Source organism: Myodes glareolus, chromosome 2, assembly GCF_982192425.1.
Source record: "Myodes glareolus chromosome 2, mMyoGla1.1, whole genome shotgun sequence".
NCBI lineage: Eukaryota > Metazoa > Chordata > Mammalia > Rodentia > Cricetidae > Myodes > Myodes glareolus.
In genome coordinates, this window is record NC_142027.1 from 55,958,271 (window position 1) to 55,973,303 (window position 15,033).

The window sequence follows — 15,033 nt, forward strand, 5'->3', positions numbered from 1 at the left end:
AACCTGCCACTGCCTCAACTACTGACATTATACTGCAAAGGAACCTTAGGTGACTGTCCAGGCAGACAAATAGCTTTGTCATTTCTAGTTTTGCAAGTTGTTTGCTCTGCACTTCCTGTTTACTCATGTAGTATTAAATACTTCTCGGGTCTCTGATGGAGTTGAAGACAAGATAGTTATAGTTTTCCTTGTTACCAAATTCAAAAAAGAAACTTATAGAAAAGATATACAGTTCATAAGATTGAGAAACATAAAAGTTTACAATATTTATCTAAGAAAATATTTTGAGGTCGAAAAAATAATTTTGGGTTGGTAATACAAGTTAGAATGGGAAGTAAATTAGGAACAAAACTTTGAACTCACCAAGAATAGAATACATAATGGAACATTTTCTCTGAATTTTCCAAATGCAAATTTGATAATTTTTCTTAAGGTATATAGTCTTATTATGCAAAAGTTCAAACTGCTTCTTTTATTTAAAAAAGGGAGGACAAAAGTAGCACAGTATTTGTTTAGCTATGCAAAGATATAGTGCATTTGTTCAACTATATAAAGATGTGTTGCATTTGATTATGTTGCAGAATATTTGTTTAATTGTGTAAAGATGTGTTGCATTTGTTTACTTATGTGAAGATGTGTTGCAGTCCCTTGCCTGCCTAAGGGACTTGATTGGTCTAATAAAAAGCTAAATGGCCCTTACTGAGGGAGCAAGTATAGACAGGACTTCTGGACAGGAAGAGTAAGTAGAAGGAGGAATTTAGGATGGAGGAAAAAAAAATGCCAAGGAGATGCCAGGGGCCAGACAGACAGACACAGAAGAAGCAGGAAAGCAGGACATACAGAATGAAAGAAAGGTAAAAAGCCACAAGGCAAAATGCAGATGAACGGAAATAGGTTAAATTAAGTTAAAAGAGCAAGGCGGACAAGCCTAAGCTAAGGCCAAGCATTAATAATTAGTAAGTCTCTAAGTCTTTATTTGGTAGCTGGTTGGCAGCCCAAAGAAAATTCCAACAACAGTGAACTGTCTAATGTACAGAATACAACTGTCTTAGTTAGGGTTTCTATTGCTTTTACGAGACACTATGATCACTACAACTCTTTTCTGTTGCTGTTTTGTTGCACTAACATTAATTTCTTTACTGATTTTTTTGGAGGAACTTCTTATCATGCATCCTAATTTTGCTCACCTCCCAGTCCCTGCATATTTTCCCCTTACCCCTGCAGCACTCCCCAAAAGAAAATTAAAAAAGAGGAGTAAGCAAGTAAACAAAAACAAGAACAAAACAAAACAAATAAAACCCTCTTTACTTCTCTGTATTTCCCACCTCTCCCATTCTTCTTCATTCGCCCTGTTGGCTTTGGGAGTGGTGTGTCACAGAGTATACCTTTTTGACCAGTCAGCTTTACTTGCAATGTTCATTGCAATGAGTCACTGGTCTAACTTATGTATATCGTTCCACAGGACCAGTCCCTTCAAGTTCTCCAGTGGGTCTTAGATGGGTATATGTTAGGTGAGCCAAATCCAGGCTCGACTGTGGGCCTTGGGGGTGGTTGAGCTGCTCAGTTCAGGCAGAACCAGCTCCCCTATGCCTATACTGTCAGGGTCAGTTCTCCCTTGCCTATGGTAAGGAGTGAGGCCAGGTCTACTGAACACAGAGGAAAGCTCTCCTGTGAAGGTCAGGGCCAGCTTTCCCAGGACCAGCAAAGGGTGGGGCCAGATGATCACAGCATAGTTTCTATGGCCTCTGAGGTGACACAGTTCACAGATACCGACATAGACTCCAGCTACAGATGGACCATGGACCCAGATATAGCCCTCAGAAGCAGTGTGAACCCGGATGACACCATCTTTCCAGGTTGCAGCACTGGTCACCCAAGTTTATATGGCCTCGGGCGCAGCATGGCCTCCAGATTCCAACAAGGCCACAGATTCCAGCCCAGACCCCAGGTCTCTGCATAAACTCTAGTGCCGACATGGGCCAAAGAGTTCATCACAAACCCCAGCTTCGGTAAAACCACAGACCCAGATATGGTCCTTGACAGTAGCCCATGGCCCCAGGTGGCAGTGAAGGTCACCACCTTGATTGGCATGGACCTAGCATTGGCACAGCCCTCAGACACCCACGTGGCCCCAGGTTGTGAGCCAAACCCCACAGTAACTCTTATAAAGGAAAGCACTTACTTGTAGCTGGCATACAGTTTTAGAGGGTTAGTTCATTATCATCACGGTGGGAACGGCAGTACACAAGCAAACAGTGTTGGAAAAGGAGCAAGAATTCTAAATAAGGACAGTCAGAAAGCAAGAAGAGAAAGTGACACTGGGTCTGGCTTGAGCTTCTGAAAACTCAAAGTCTACCAGCAGACATATTTCCTCCAAGAAAGCCACACCTACTCCAACAAGTCCACACCTCCAATAATGCTACACCCTATGAGTTTATGGGGGCCATTTTCATTCAAACAACCATATTCCATTCTCTAGCTCCCATAGGCTTGTAGCCATATCAAAACGCAATATTCACTTAGTACAACTAAATGACACATTTCTAAGTGCCATTGATGCATTTCTGTCAACAAAGCCACATCTACCCTAGCTAAGCCACACTTACTATATAGTTACACTCTCTGTGAACCTATGGCAGCCATTATTTTTCAAACCACAAAACACACAGATAGAATGCCTATTGTTTTCAAATACACATAAAACCTTCATTAAAAATATATTATTAACATATTATATGGCACTATAATTTTAAAAAAGACTATAAAGAAAAAAATACATTTGGTGATTATACTGACATGAAATCAAAATCATCATCAGAAATATAACTGAATTATTGCAAAATATATGGTAATCAAGCAACATACTTCAAATTAAGCCATGGTTAACACACACATACACACACGCATACACACTCATGAACACCATATACTTATGTATAAATGTACATAACATACATTTAGACAACATTTTGACTTGAATAAAAAATATAGGGACTCATCTACAGAAGTACTTAAGATGAAATCATTCTACAAAAATCAAAGACTTCAAATCAGTAATATAAATTTTAAGAAATGGGAATCAAGAGCTAGAGAGAGAGCGAGCTCAGTGGGTTGTGAGCAAGTCTGTAAATTCAATCCCTAGATTGCACGGGTGGTAAGAGAACTAACTCCCAAAAGCTCTCCTCTGCTTTCCACATAGATGCCACAACAGATGTATGTACACACACACACACACTCACCAAATAAACAAATATTTGAAAAGAAAATATGAAGCAAATTAATAAACACAATACAAACAGGAGATGGAAATTAATAAAGAGAAAACATTAAATTAAGATTTTAAAAATACTGCATATGCCTTTAATCCCAGCACATAGAAGGCAGAAGGAGGCAGATCTCTTAGGCCTGCCTGGTCTACAGGGTTCCAGCAAAGCCAGGACAATATAGAGAAACCTAGTCGCAATAAAAAACAAACAAACCAGAATTTGTAAACAATAAAGAAAAAAACAGTGGGGGAATAATATGATTCTTGGAAAAGATCAGTAAAATTGAAAAAAAAAAAGTTTTAATTTAGGATAGTCAAGAAAAAGAGAGAAAAGATACAAACAGGAAATGAAGTGGCATTATTACATCATTATAAACATAAAATTCTTGGTTAAAGAAACCATAAAATTAAATCAGTGAAATGAATAGACAGAGTTACCTTAGGAGAAGTTAGAAAAACATTCCCCAAATTCTCTTGTCTGCCCTGCCAATCACCTAGTGTTTGCAAACTTAAAGCAGTCCATCCAAAGGCCAATGATCTCTACTGAAACTACCACCCAAGAAACAAATTATACAGTTTAAAATCAGTCACATTAACCACTTATCAAAACAAAAGTAAATTATACATTGGAGAATAATAGAATTCAGAATCTTATGCTTCAGATAATATCTTGTGGGCTGGGAGCAAACCAGCAAGCAATACAAAATTCTTACCCTCACTGACTATCAAATGCTTATCTTCTAATATGCAAGCAAGTATAATAAACATTAGTACATGTTTTGAGAAGCATAGAAGGAGTTAGGATTAAACCCCACTCTCAATAACTAGGCAAAACCCAAAAAAGTACAATATTTAATGCCAGGTCTAAGTGTGAAATAGTAAAAGTGTTTTATCTCTAGGTAAAATTCTGGAGATTACTTAAGATGACACACTCCACTCAAGAAACTACAAGAAGCTCATTCAGACAGTCGAAACAGAATGGTAGGAGATGATATAGTGAGTTCAGCAGGACAAGGTGAGTATAGAAACAAGCTAAGTAGACTGGCATTGATCCTAAAAGGAATGTGAAGCATCTGAAATACTGTCAAACACAAAAATCATATATTTGAATTCTTTTTTTAAAAAAGTACTAGTGAAAGCTAAATAAACAAGAGACTTCAGAAAAAAGCATGGTTAAGGACAGACCTGTTAAGAAGAAATTTTAAAATGGTCATATTATAGAAAGAAGAAATTTTAAAATGGTCATATAGAAAGAAGAAATTTTAAAATAGTCATATTATAGAAAGCATCCTAAGATATAAGGCAATATCTAAAAAAAAAACTCCTTAATTTTTACTGAACTAAAGGAAAGAATCCTAAATTTCATATAAAGATCTCCAAAGTAGACAAAGCAAACATGAGTAGAAAGAGGAACAACCAGGAGCAGGCCTGCAATGGTAAACTCCACAGTAGCAGGACTGAGCCAGCGACCTGCCAGAGCAGGCCTGAGGCAGTGAACTCCACAGAGCGGGAGGAGATCCAGACCAGGGACATTTGCGTAGGAAGGACTGAGCTTGCAACCAAGGCCAAAGCAGGCATTGAATGGCAAACTCCACATGAGAAGGATTGAGCCAGGGACCTGGGCTGGAGTGGCCTTGGATGGTGAACTCCAGGGGAGCAGGAACGGATCCAGACGAGATACATTTGCAGAAGCAGGACTAGGCCAGTGACCTAGGCTAGAGCAAACCTGAGGCAGTGAGCACCAAAGGAGTGGGACTGAGCTGGTGACCTAGACCACAGCAGGCCTGAGACAGCAAACTCCACAAAAGCAAGTACAGGGGAGCAACTGCTGAGGGAGGGGCCAGAGCCACAGAAATCAGAGGGTCTTGGAGTTAGTCTGGGACCTTTGAGGGAGTAGACCTGAGCCAGGACCTCTTCAAGTTCGGGTGTGAGTCTGGGAGCTCTGAGGGAGTAGGCCTGAGACAGGACCTCTGCAGGTCTGTGCACACCCTAGTCTGGGACCTATAAAGGAGTAAATTGGACCCAGAGACCTTTGCAGGATCAAACCCAAGCCAGGGATATTTACAGAAACAGGTATGAGCAGGCACCTAGGCCAGAGCAAGGCTGAGACAGAAAACTCTACTGAAGCAGAACAAACCCCGGGAGTCCTGAGTGACCTTCAGGAACATGGAATGACCAATGGGGTGACTGGAACCATGCCACTGACTGCACCACGAGGAGTGTTGGGACTAACTGAGTCCTGGCCTTCAGCTGTTCTTCCCTACTAGAGTCTTCTAATTGAAGTTACTAGAAGCTGTGTCTAGCCTAGAGAATCAGAAGATGGGATTTTCACCTATTGGCCATTGACTGCAGGGTATTTAAGCCTCCATGGTGCTATTAAAGAAGGGCGTTTGTACCAGTGATTGGAGGTCCGTATGTTGGTCTGTCTCTGCGTGTGTTTCCTCAACCTCCAGCCCCTTGCCCAAAGCTTGCAAACTGGATTCTGGCTTATAGAGCACAGACTGGGGGTGTGGTGCTTGCGGCAGAGAAATAACCATCCGAGCCTAGGATCCACTGGAAGGCTCATCACCAGGGTCACCGAAAGCCCCAACTACACCAATTAGGGGATTTAGAGGAAAAGACGGGTAGGCAATGTAAGAACACACACAACACAACAACGAGCAACAGGACACCAGTAAAATCTAGTGACACCACAACAGCAGAACTTGAACAACCAAAAACAGAAGAAGTGAAGAAAATGACCTAAAAAATAACTTTAGAAGAATGTTAGAGGAAATAAAGATATTCTCAAGGAATTGGAGAAAAAGAGAAACAAGAACTTGGAAGAAATCACCAAATCCCTTAAAGAAAACCAAAAAAAAAAAAAAAAAAAAAAACAAGAAATCAAACAGGTAAAAGAAATGATTCAAGACTTGAAAACTGAAGTAGAGACAATAAAGAAAACACAAACTGAGGGAATTCTGGAAATGGAAAATATGGAAAAGTGATCAGAAACCACAAGTACAAGCATAATCAACAGAATACAAGAGATGGAAAAGAGAATCCCAAGCACTGAATATACAATAGAGGAAATAGACTTATCAGTCAAAGAAAACATTAAATCTAACAAAAGCTTAACAAAAAATCTCCAGGAAATATGGGACACCATAAAAAGGCAAAATCTGGGAGCTGGAGAGATAGCACAGTGGTTAAGAGCATTGGCTGCTCTTCCAGAGGTCCTGAGTTCAAGTCCAAGTACCCACATGGTGGCTCATAGCCATCTATAATGAGATTTGGTGCCTTCCTCTGGCATGCAGATGTACATGCAAGCAAAACACTGTATACATAATAAACAAATCTTTTTAAAAAAAGAAAAAACTTAAGAAAAATGGGTATAGAAAAAGGAAAAGAAGTTCAACTTTTTTTAAACAAAATCATAGAAGAAAACTTTTCCAACCTAAAGAAAGATATGCCTATGAAGTATACGTAAGAAGCTTACAGAAAACCAAATAGACTGGATCAAAAAAAAAAAGTCCCCTCACTACATAATAATCAAAGCATTAAACATACAGAATAAAGAAAAAATAATATGAGCTGCAAAGGAAAAAGGTCAAGTAATATATAAAGGCAGACCTATCAGAATTACACCTGACTTCTCAATGGAAAACAATAAAAGCCAGAAGGTTCTGGTCAATGCAGATATTAAGAGACCACGGATGCCAGCCCAGACTATTATACCCAGCAAAACTTTCAATCACCATAGAAGGACAAAACAAGATATTCCATCACAATCCTAGATTTCACCAATACCTAGCTACAAACCCAGCCCTACACAAAGTACTAGAAGGAAAACTCCAACCCAATGAAATTGGCTATATCAACAAAAATAGAATTGATGATCTCACAGAAGCAAATCACAAAAAAAGGAAAAGCACACAAATTAACATCACCACCAACAAAAACTAAATTAACAAGAGATAGCAATCACTGGTAATTAATATCCTTTAATATAAATGGATAAAAAGACACAGGCTAACAGATTGGATACGAAAACAGAATCCATCCTTCTGCTGCATACAAGAAACACACGTCAAACTCAAAGACAGACATTGCCTCAGAGTAAAGGGTTGGGAAAAAAATTTCCAATCATATGGACCTAAGAAACAAGCTGGTGTAGCTACCCAAACATCTAACAAAATAGACTTCAAACTAAAATCAATCAAGAGACAAAGAAGGACATTTCCTATCAGTCACAGGAAAAATCCATCAAGAGGAAATCTCAATGCTGAACATCTATGCCCCAAATACAAGGACACCCTCATATGTCAAAGAAATACTTCTAAAGCTTAAATCATACATTAAATCCCACACACTAATAGTGGGAGACATCAACACTCCACTCTCACCACTGGACAGCTCAGTCAGATAAAAAAATTAACAAAGAAAAAAGGAAACAGATGTTATGACTCAAATGGACTTAATAGACATCTATAGAATATTCCATCCAAACATAAAATAATATATCTTCTTCTCATCACCTCATGGAATCTTCTAAAAAATTGACCACATATTTGGCAACAAAACAAACCTCAACAAATATGAAAAAATTGGAATAACCCCATGTATTTTATCGGATCACCATGGCTTAAAATTAGAATCAACAGCAGCACTAATTCCAGAAAGCCCACAAACACATGGAAATTAAACAATGGATCATCAATGGGTAAAGGAAGAAATAAAGGGAGAATTTAAAGACTTCCTAAAATTCAATGAAATTGACCACACAGTATACCCAAATTTATGGGACACAATGAAAGGGCTTTGTGGGAGCCTAGTCTGTTTGGATGCTCACCTTCCTGGACCTGGGGGAAACAGGGAGGACGTTGGACTTCCAATAGGGTAGGGAACCCTGACTGCTCCTTGGACGGACTGGAGAGGGAGGGGGACGGGGAGTGGGAGGAGGGGAGGGAAGTAAGAGGAGGGAAGGAGGTGGAAAATTCATAGCACTAAATGCCTACATAAAGAAGCTGGAAAAATCCCACACTAGTGAATTAACAGAACATTTGAAAACCTTAAAACAAAAAGAAGCAAACTCACCTAAGAGGCAAGAAATAATCAAATTGAGAGCTCAAATCAAAATAAATAGAAACAAAGAAAACAATATATAGAATTAATGAGACAAAGTGTTGATTCTTCGAGAATATCAACAAAATTGACAAACCTTTATCCAAACTAACCAAAAGGCAGAGAGAGAATATTCAAATTAACAAAATCAAAAAAGGGAGACATAACAACAAACATGGAGGAAATCTAGATAATCATCAGGTCATATTTCAAAAACTCATATTCCACAAAATTGGAAAACTTATAGAAAATGGACAACTTTCTGAATAAATATCACTTACCAAAATTAAATCAAAACCAGAGAAGCAAATTAAAGAGATCTACAACTGCTAAAAAAAAAAAAAAGAATCATCAACCAAAAAAAAAAAAAAGAAAGCACAGGACCAGATGGTTTCAGCTCAGAATTCTACAAGATATTCAAAGAAGAACTAATACCAATACTCCTCAAATTGTTCCACATAACAGAAACAGAAGAAACATTGCCAAACTCTTTTTATGAGGTTACAATTACCCTGAGAGTCAAACCATATAAAGACATTACTAAGAAAAAGAATTACAGACCATTCTCACTCATAACCATTGATGCAAAAATACTAAATAAAATACTGGCAAATCGGATCCAGGAACACAATCAGAACCATCATCCACCATGATCAAGTTGGCTTCATTCCAGAGATGCAGGAATGGTTCAATATACGAAAATCTGTCAAAGAAATCCACCTTATAAACAAACTGAAAAATAAAAACCACATGATCATCTCATTAGAAGCCGAAAAAACTTTCGACAAAATACAACATCCCTTCATGATAAAGGTCTTGGAGAAAGCAGGGATACACGGAACATACCTAAACATAATAAAGGCAATATACATCAAGCCAACAGCCAACATCAAACTAAATGGAGAGAAACTCATAGCGATCCCACTGAAATCAGAAACAAGACAAGGTTGTATATACCCAAGGTTGTATATACCCACAAGGACATGTGCTCAACTATGTTCATAGCAGCATTGTTTGTCATAGCCAGACCTGGAAACAACCATCAGTTGAAGACTGGATAAGGAAAATGTGGTACGTTTATACAACGGAGTACTACATAGCAGAAAAAAATAACATCTTGAATTTTGCAGGCAAATGGATAGAGCTAGAAAACATCATTTTGAGTGAGGTAACCAAGACACAGAAAGACAATTATCTCTTAACCACTCATCAGTGGTTTTTAAACATAAAGCAAAGAAAACCAGCCTACAAATCACAATCCCAGAGAACCTAGACAACAATGAGGACCCTAAGAGAGACATACATGGATCTAATCTACATGGGAAGTAGTAAAAGACAAGATCTCCTGAGTAAATTGGGAGCATGGGGACTATGGGAGAGGATTTAAGGGGGGGGAGGGGAACAGAGAAAAATGTATAGCTCAATAAAATCAAAAAAGAAGGAAAGATAGAAAGAAAGTCAGTCAGCATACCACAGAATATTTCTAAAGTTATGGATATAATGGCATTTTTCAGAGAAGTCAAGTCATAGAGTTAGCCTAGGTTGCCACTTGACAATGAATGGGTAATAAAAACAGAGTATGATTCAGCCACAAGAAGAACTAAATCACATCATTCACAAAAAAATGGATAAAACCAAAGAATATTGTATTAAAAAAACAAGGAAACACAGCCTCTTGAAAAAGACAATTACCATCTTATACCTCACATACGGGATGTAAATGAAATTAGATGGAGGAAGAGGAGCTGCAGAGAGTAGCAAAAGGAGAGGGGAGACCGGAATCTCTGGAGTATACTGGCCAGCATTCTGTCTCAGAAAAAAAGATCAAGAGACACCGAGGAAGGCATTCAGTGTTGACGTCTGGCCTATGGATGCACAAGCACACTGCCATATGAATATATACATGCAACTCACTGCCCAACTAATATATTTAAAAAAGAAAAGAGAAGGGCTAGAATAATGTTTTAATAACTGTAACTTCTAACTTCCACAACAATATTCTATGCCCCTGTAAATATGTTCCTTAACATATACATCAACATTATTGAGCAATGTGTTTTGTTCACCTACAAAATAGGAAGATTTTAAATTTAAGACAAGCTTTGAGGTCTACATAATTTTGAAAAATAAAGAGTTATAACAAAAAACTTAATGTTATTTTAAGAAATATGTTTTGTTTTCAGAAAATGGTTGGTTTTACACTTAGTGGTAACCATGAAATTTTTTCCTTCCTTGTTTTAAAATGCAAATACCTACAACAGTAGGTAAAGAAGGAGGAACAAATGAGAACTCTGTGATTTTTTTCATACCAAATACTATTAAGTAGATGCCCTAAAACTGATAGAAAACAGAAAGAGCAAATAAAACACAGAAATGCTCAGAAAAACAGTAACAATATTTTATTTCAAGCTTACCTTGCTCCTAAATTTTCGATGGTTATATATTCATCCTTTCTCACCACTTCAAACTGCAAGTGATGGAGAAAAAAAGCCCTAAAATAGTTCAATTTTCAAAATTCTTTAAGTTCTTAACTTCCACATTGACAAAAAGATACTTAGAATAAAAGCACATTGACTATAAAACAAATGACACAAGTTAAACAACATAAAACACGACTCAGATGACAAATTACAATTGCTCTTAAAAGCAGTCAATTTAGGGCTGGAGAGATGGCTCAGTGGTTAAGAGCATTGTCTGCGCTTCCAAAGGTCCTGAGTTCAATTCCCAGCAACCACATGGTGGCTCACAACCATCTGAACTGATATCTGATGCCTTCTTGACACACAGACAGAATATTGTATACGTAATAAATAAATAAATATTTTAAAAAAAATTTAAAAAAAGCAGTCAATTTAACATTATCACGTGATTTGAATGCCGACACTGAAATATAAAAGAAACTTAAGATATAAAAGAACCATAAATAGCAAGATAAATAATAAAAATAAGTTTCACTTATAGTTCTAATTTTATTCTGCTTACCTTAAACTAAAAATTTAAGATATCCTATGAATTAAAAACTGTGTGTACTATGTTTTATTTAACAGTTAACAGATGTACATTAAAAAGACATTAGGTAGTTATTTACAAACTAAATGGTTCAGGGCCTGGAGATAGAGCTCAGCAGTAGGGTACACTTTCAGCATGTTGAGCCCCTTTATTCAACTTGAAGTTCCACCAAAAGAGAGAAAGAGTTAGAAAGTCTAAATTTATTTTGAATTTAAATTGGAAAGAAGTAGTTAAATTATCATACTTTATCATTCTTGGTCTACAATATATTCCTCACTACCAGTTCATTGATGCTATATTTATCTATTTTTACTTTTTAGATTTTCTTATACTTAAAGACCACTTAATATACCAGATAAAACAGGAATAAAAAGGGCAGAGAGCTTAGTCACCAAAACTAGAATGTAGCTAGAATCCTGTTATTATTGTTAAGAATATGCCAAAAATAGTACTACAAAGAAGGCAGGCAAGAAAAATCAGGAAAAGTCACTCACCAAAATTTTGACAATTCCAGGTACATCACATTGTAGCATCCTTACCATGTCACCTGCACATCCATCTTTCAAACACTTTTTTCCACTAAAACTCTAAAATCATTCATGGAAAAAACATAAAATTATAAAATCAGCATTGTACAAATCTAAGGCACTTAAGCAATGAAGGTTAGAAGCAGATAATGTTCCCTGATAAACTGAACAATATGAATAAATTAAGAATGAGCTGTTCAGTTACAGGTTCAAAACCAGCTTTCACCCCAAACCCCTGCCCCACCCCAAACACGCACTTATACCTCCCTACAACACAACACTGTTAGAATGTATAGACTTAATGTTTTTCCCAGGAAGCATTAGGTCCACATATTAATTAGACCTTTGTTAGTGAATAGTCACTGGCATGAAATAATGACCATAAAAGAATGGGTAAGTGTGCCTCCAGGGTGTGTCAGCTGAAAGTAAGTGCATATGTGGATAGTTATTATTTAGTAATTCATGCATGACAAAACCTATTAATAAGATTTGTACAAAAATATATGTACTATTTCTGCATAAGAATTCATAGTTTATTACTACTTTGATCTTGACTTTACTGTGTGACCAAGTATGTACTACTCAGTAGAAATGACAGCTAATAAGAGATTTCAAATGTTTAAGTAGTCACTATATAAACAGAGCAAGTGAAATGAGTTATCAATCTTTATTTAAATAAAATCAAAGTTCCTACAAAAAATAGTGAGCTGTTCAATATATTTTATTATCAATGTGTATGTAACATTTTACTTTAATTTTTTATACTTCAAACTCTTTTTTTTAATTTTTAAAAAATTCTATTTAAAAAAAATGTTTTTATTGAGGTATTCATTTTTCTCTACTCCTCTCCCTTCCTTCCCTCTTTTTTTTTACTTTCTCTCTTAAGGAGCTATAATACAGCCTAAAGAATACATGATAATCCTGAAAAGAAACTTTAAGTAACATGTACTCAGCACAAAATGTATTAAATTTCCATAAGCTACTTAAGGATTCTAGAGAAAAGGGAGTAAAATAAAAACAGTACTGGCTCTAATCTTGCCATTTCCTCTGGTTAATTTCTATTTTCTGTACTTTTCTGTCTAATATGGAGAAAAATCAATTGTCCCATCAACTACATAAACTTAAAAGTATCTATGTATCACTTTAATGCCTTAAGTTTTATTTTTATAGCATGACATGTCAGGTTATTTCCTTTATCTGCTCACCCCCCCACAAATCCTATGAAATATGTACACTGAAATATTTGTCATAATGGTGCAGTTACCAGTCTAATATAATAAAACTGGAAAGTGGTTCAAGCTAGATTTGATCCCAAATCTGCCACCTCCAAGTCCAATGTTCTTTTCTACTGTACCACTATTGCTTAAGGGCATTTTTCTTGTTTACAATGTAAAATTTGTAAAACTTAAAGTCACAAAACAACCATGGCAACAGAACGAATAATAAATACAAAAAAAAGCTCTGGATTTCACTTTAACACTAACTCTATCGTGATTGACATGACTAAATAGAAATAACTCCATATCTGAACACTAACTCTTCTTCTCCTATTCCAACTTTCAAACTGAATTTACCCATAAAGTATGAGTGTCAAGGAGACAAAGACCAGACAGAACTGAGGGTGGAAAGGAGGAAAAAGTAAGTGTGAGCACAAACAGAACACGGGGAAGGGACTGACATGCTGTGCTGTGGGAGACAGTGCCATACCTCATCACTTTCTCCTGGGTACTTTAAGTTCTTGAACTTTTTCCAACAAATTTTATGGAAGTAAACACAGCAACTTTTACTGCACATTAGCTGAAAAAATCCCTTGGAAAAATATAGATACAGAAATATAATTCACGTTAACATAGAAATAACATCTGAAGTCATTTTAAAATTCTATAATTTAAGTATTATACTTTATTATAATACTGTTTTATATAACATTCAGAATTTATTAGCAAAGCTTGTATATACCAGATGAACTTCTGGTACTGTAGAATTAATAAAGTCAGAAAAATGAGGACAGCAAAAAAGGACAGAAAGGCAATAATTTGAACTAGGCAATGTAAAATTTTCCATATTCTATGGTCTATGGTACAAGAAAATAACAAACACCCTCAAATGCTTTTTTTTTTTTTTTTTTTGTGGAACACGCTATCTATGCATCCCCACTTTACATTCCTCTTTTCCTCCAGCTCAACTCACTTCTGTGCCATTATTCTTTGAATTCCCCTGTTAACCTCCCAAGAGACCTGGTGAAAGAATTCCAGTCTACTGTACTTTCCAAGAATAAACTGCTGTACTCTCTCCAGGAACTATTTCCTTTAAATAGGAATTTTCCGATTTAAAATTACAACAGTCTCAACTATAACCAGAACTTTTGTTACTACATGACATTCATTTGGTTGGAATCCTGAAGCTACTCTAAACCATAGACTGACTTACCACAGCCCCAAAGATTTGAATACTACATCTCTCTGCCTGTACTACTTGTGAGAAAAGCCCACAGCTGAAATGCTAGCCACTTTATTTCAGAAACAGAATCTGACCTGTACGAGAGTGACAGTTCTCACCCTGTCCTGTGATTTCACAGCCACACTCTAATTGAGAGATTACAAGATCAAAGTGGTTCACATTCCTAGTTTTACTCTTTCTTCACCCAAGGATTCACACAGAGAGGGTGATCACTTATTTAGTAGCATGAGCCCTGAGAATTGATCACTTCTAAGTATATATGCCACTTTTCTCAATTTCTACTATTTTTCATTATAAAGTGGAAGAAAATTTATCTTTTTTTGAGAACTTCATACATAAGCACTGCATTTAACATCACTTTTGGCCCCCTTCTCCCTCTCAAATTCATCTTTTTTCTTATTATTGTACATATACACACATGTTTGAATGCATATAGTGTGCATATATATGCACATCTATATAAATAAACTATTGGCTCAATTTAGTGTTGTTAGTCTGTACATGTACCCAAGACTGACTGAATAATCTATGCTGCAGCTCCTCCTTGGAAGAAACTGATCTTCTCTTTCTCAGCAGACATTGACCAGCAATAGCTCTTCATCTTGGGAAAAGACCATGTGGAATTTTCCCTGTTTGCACTGGCAGGTCAATTTCTGTCATTTTTAGGCA

The 15,033-nt window shown here is 36.6% G+C and overlaps 1 protein-coding gene across 3 annotated transcripts in view; it reads right to left on the reverse strand.

Annotated features, from left to right (window-relative positions):
* Positions 1–15,033, reverse strand: part of Dzip3 (DAZ interacting zinc finger protein 3) — an 82,084-nt gene that overhangs the window by 35,070 nt on the left and 31,981 nt on the right. For all 3 annotated transcript variants that reach the window (XM_048454325.3, XM_048454321.3, XM_085685552.2), the window contains exons 10-12: positions 13,612–13,713; positions 11,872–11,964; positions 10,783–10,835 (exon numbers count right to left, since the gene is read on the reverse strand). In XM_048454325.3, the coding sequence (XP_048310282.1) occupies positions 10,783–10,835; positions 11,872–11,964; positions 13,612–13,713 (248 nt within the window). The remainder of the gene's footprint in view (positions 1–10,782; positions 10,836–11,871; positions 11,965–13,611; positions 13,714–15,033) is intronic.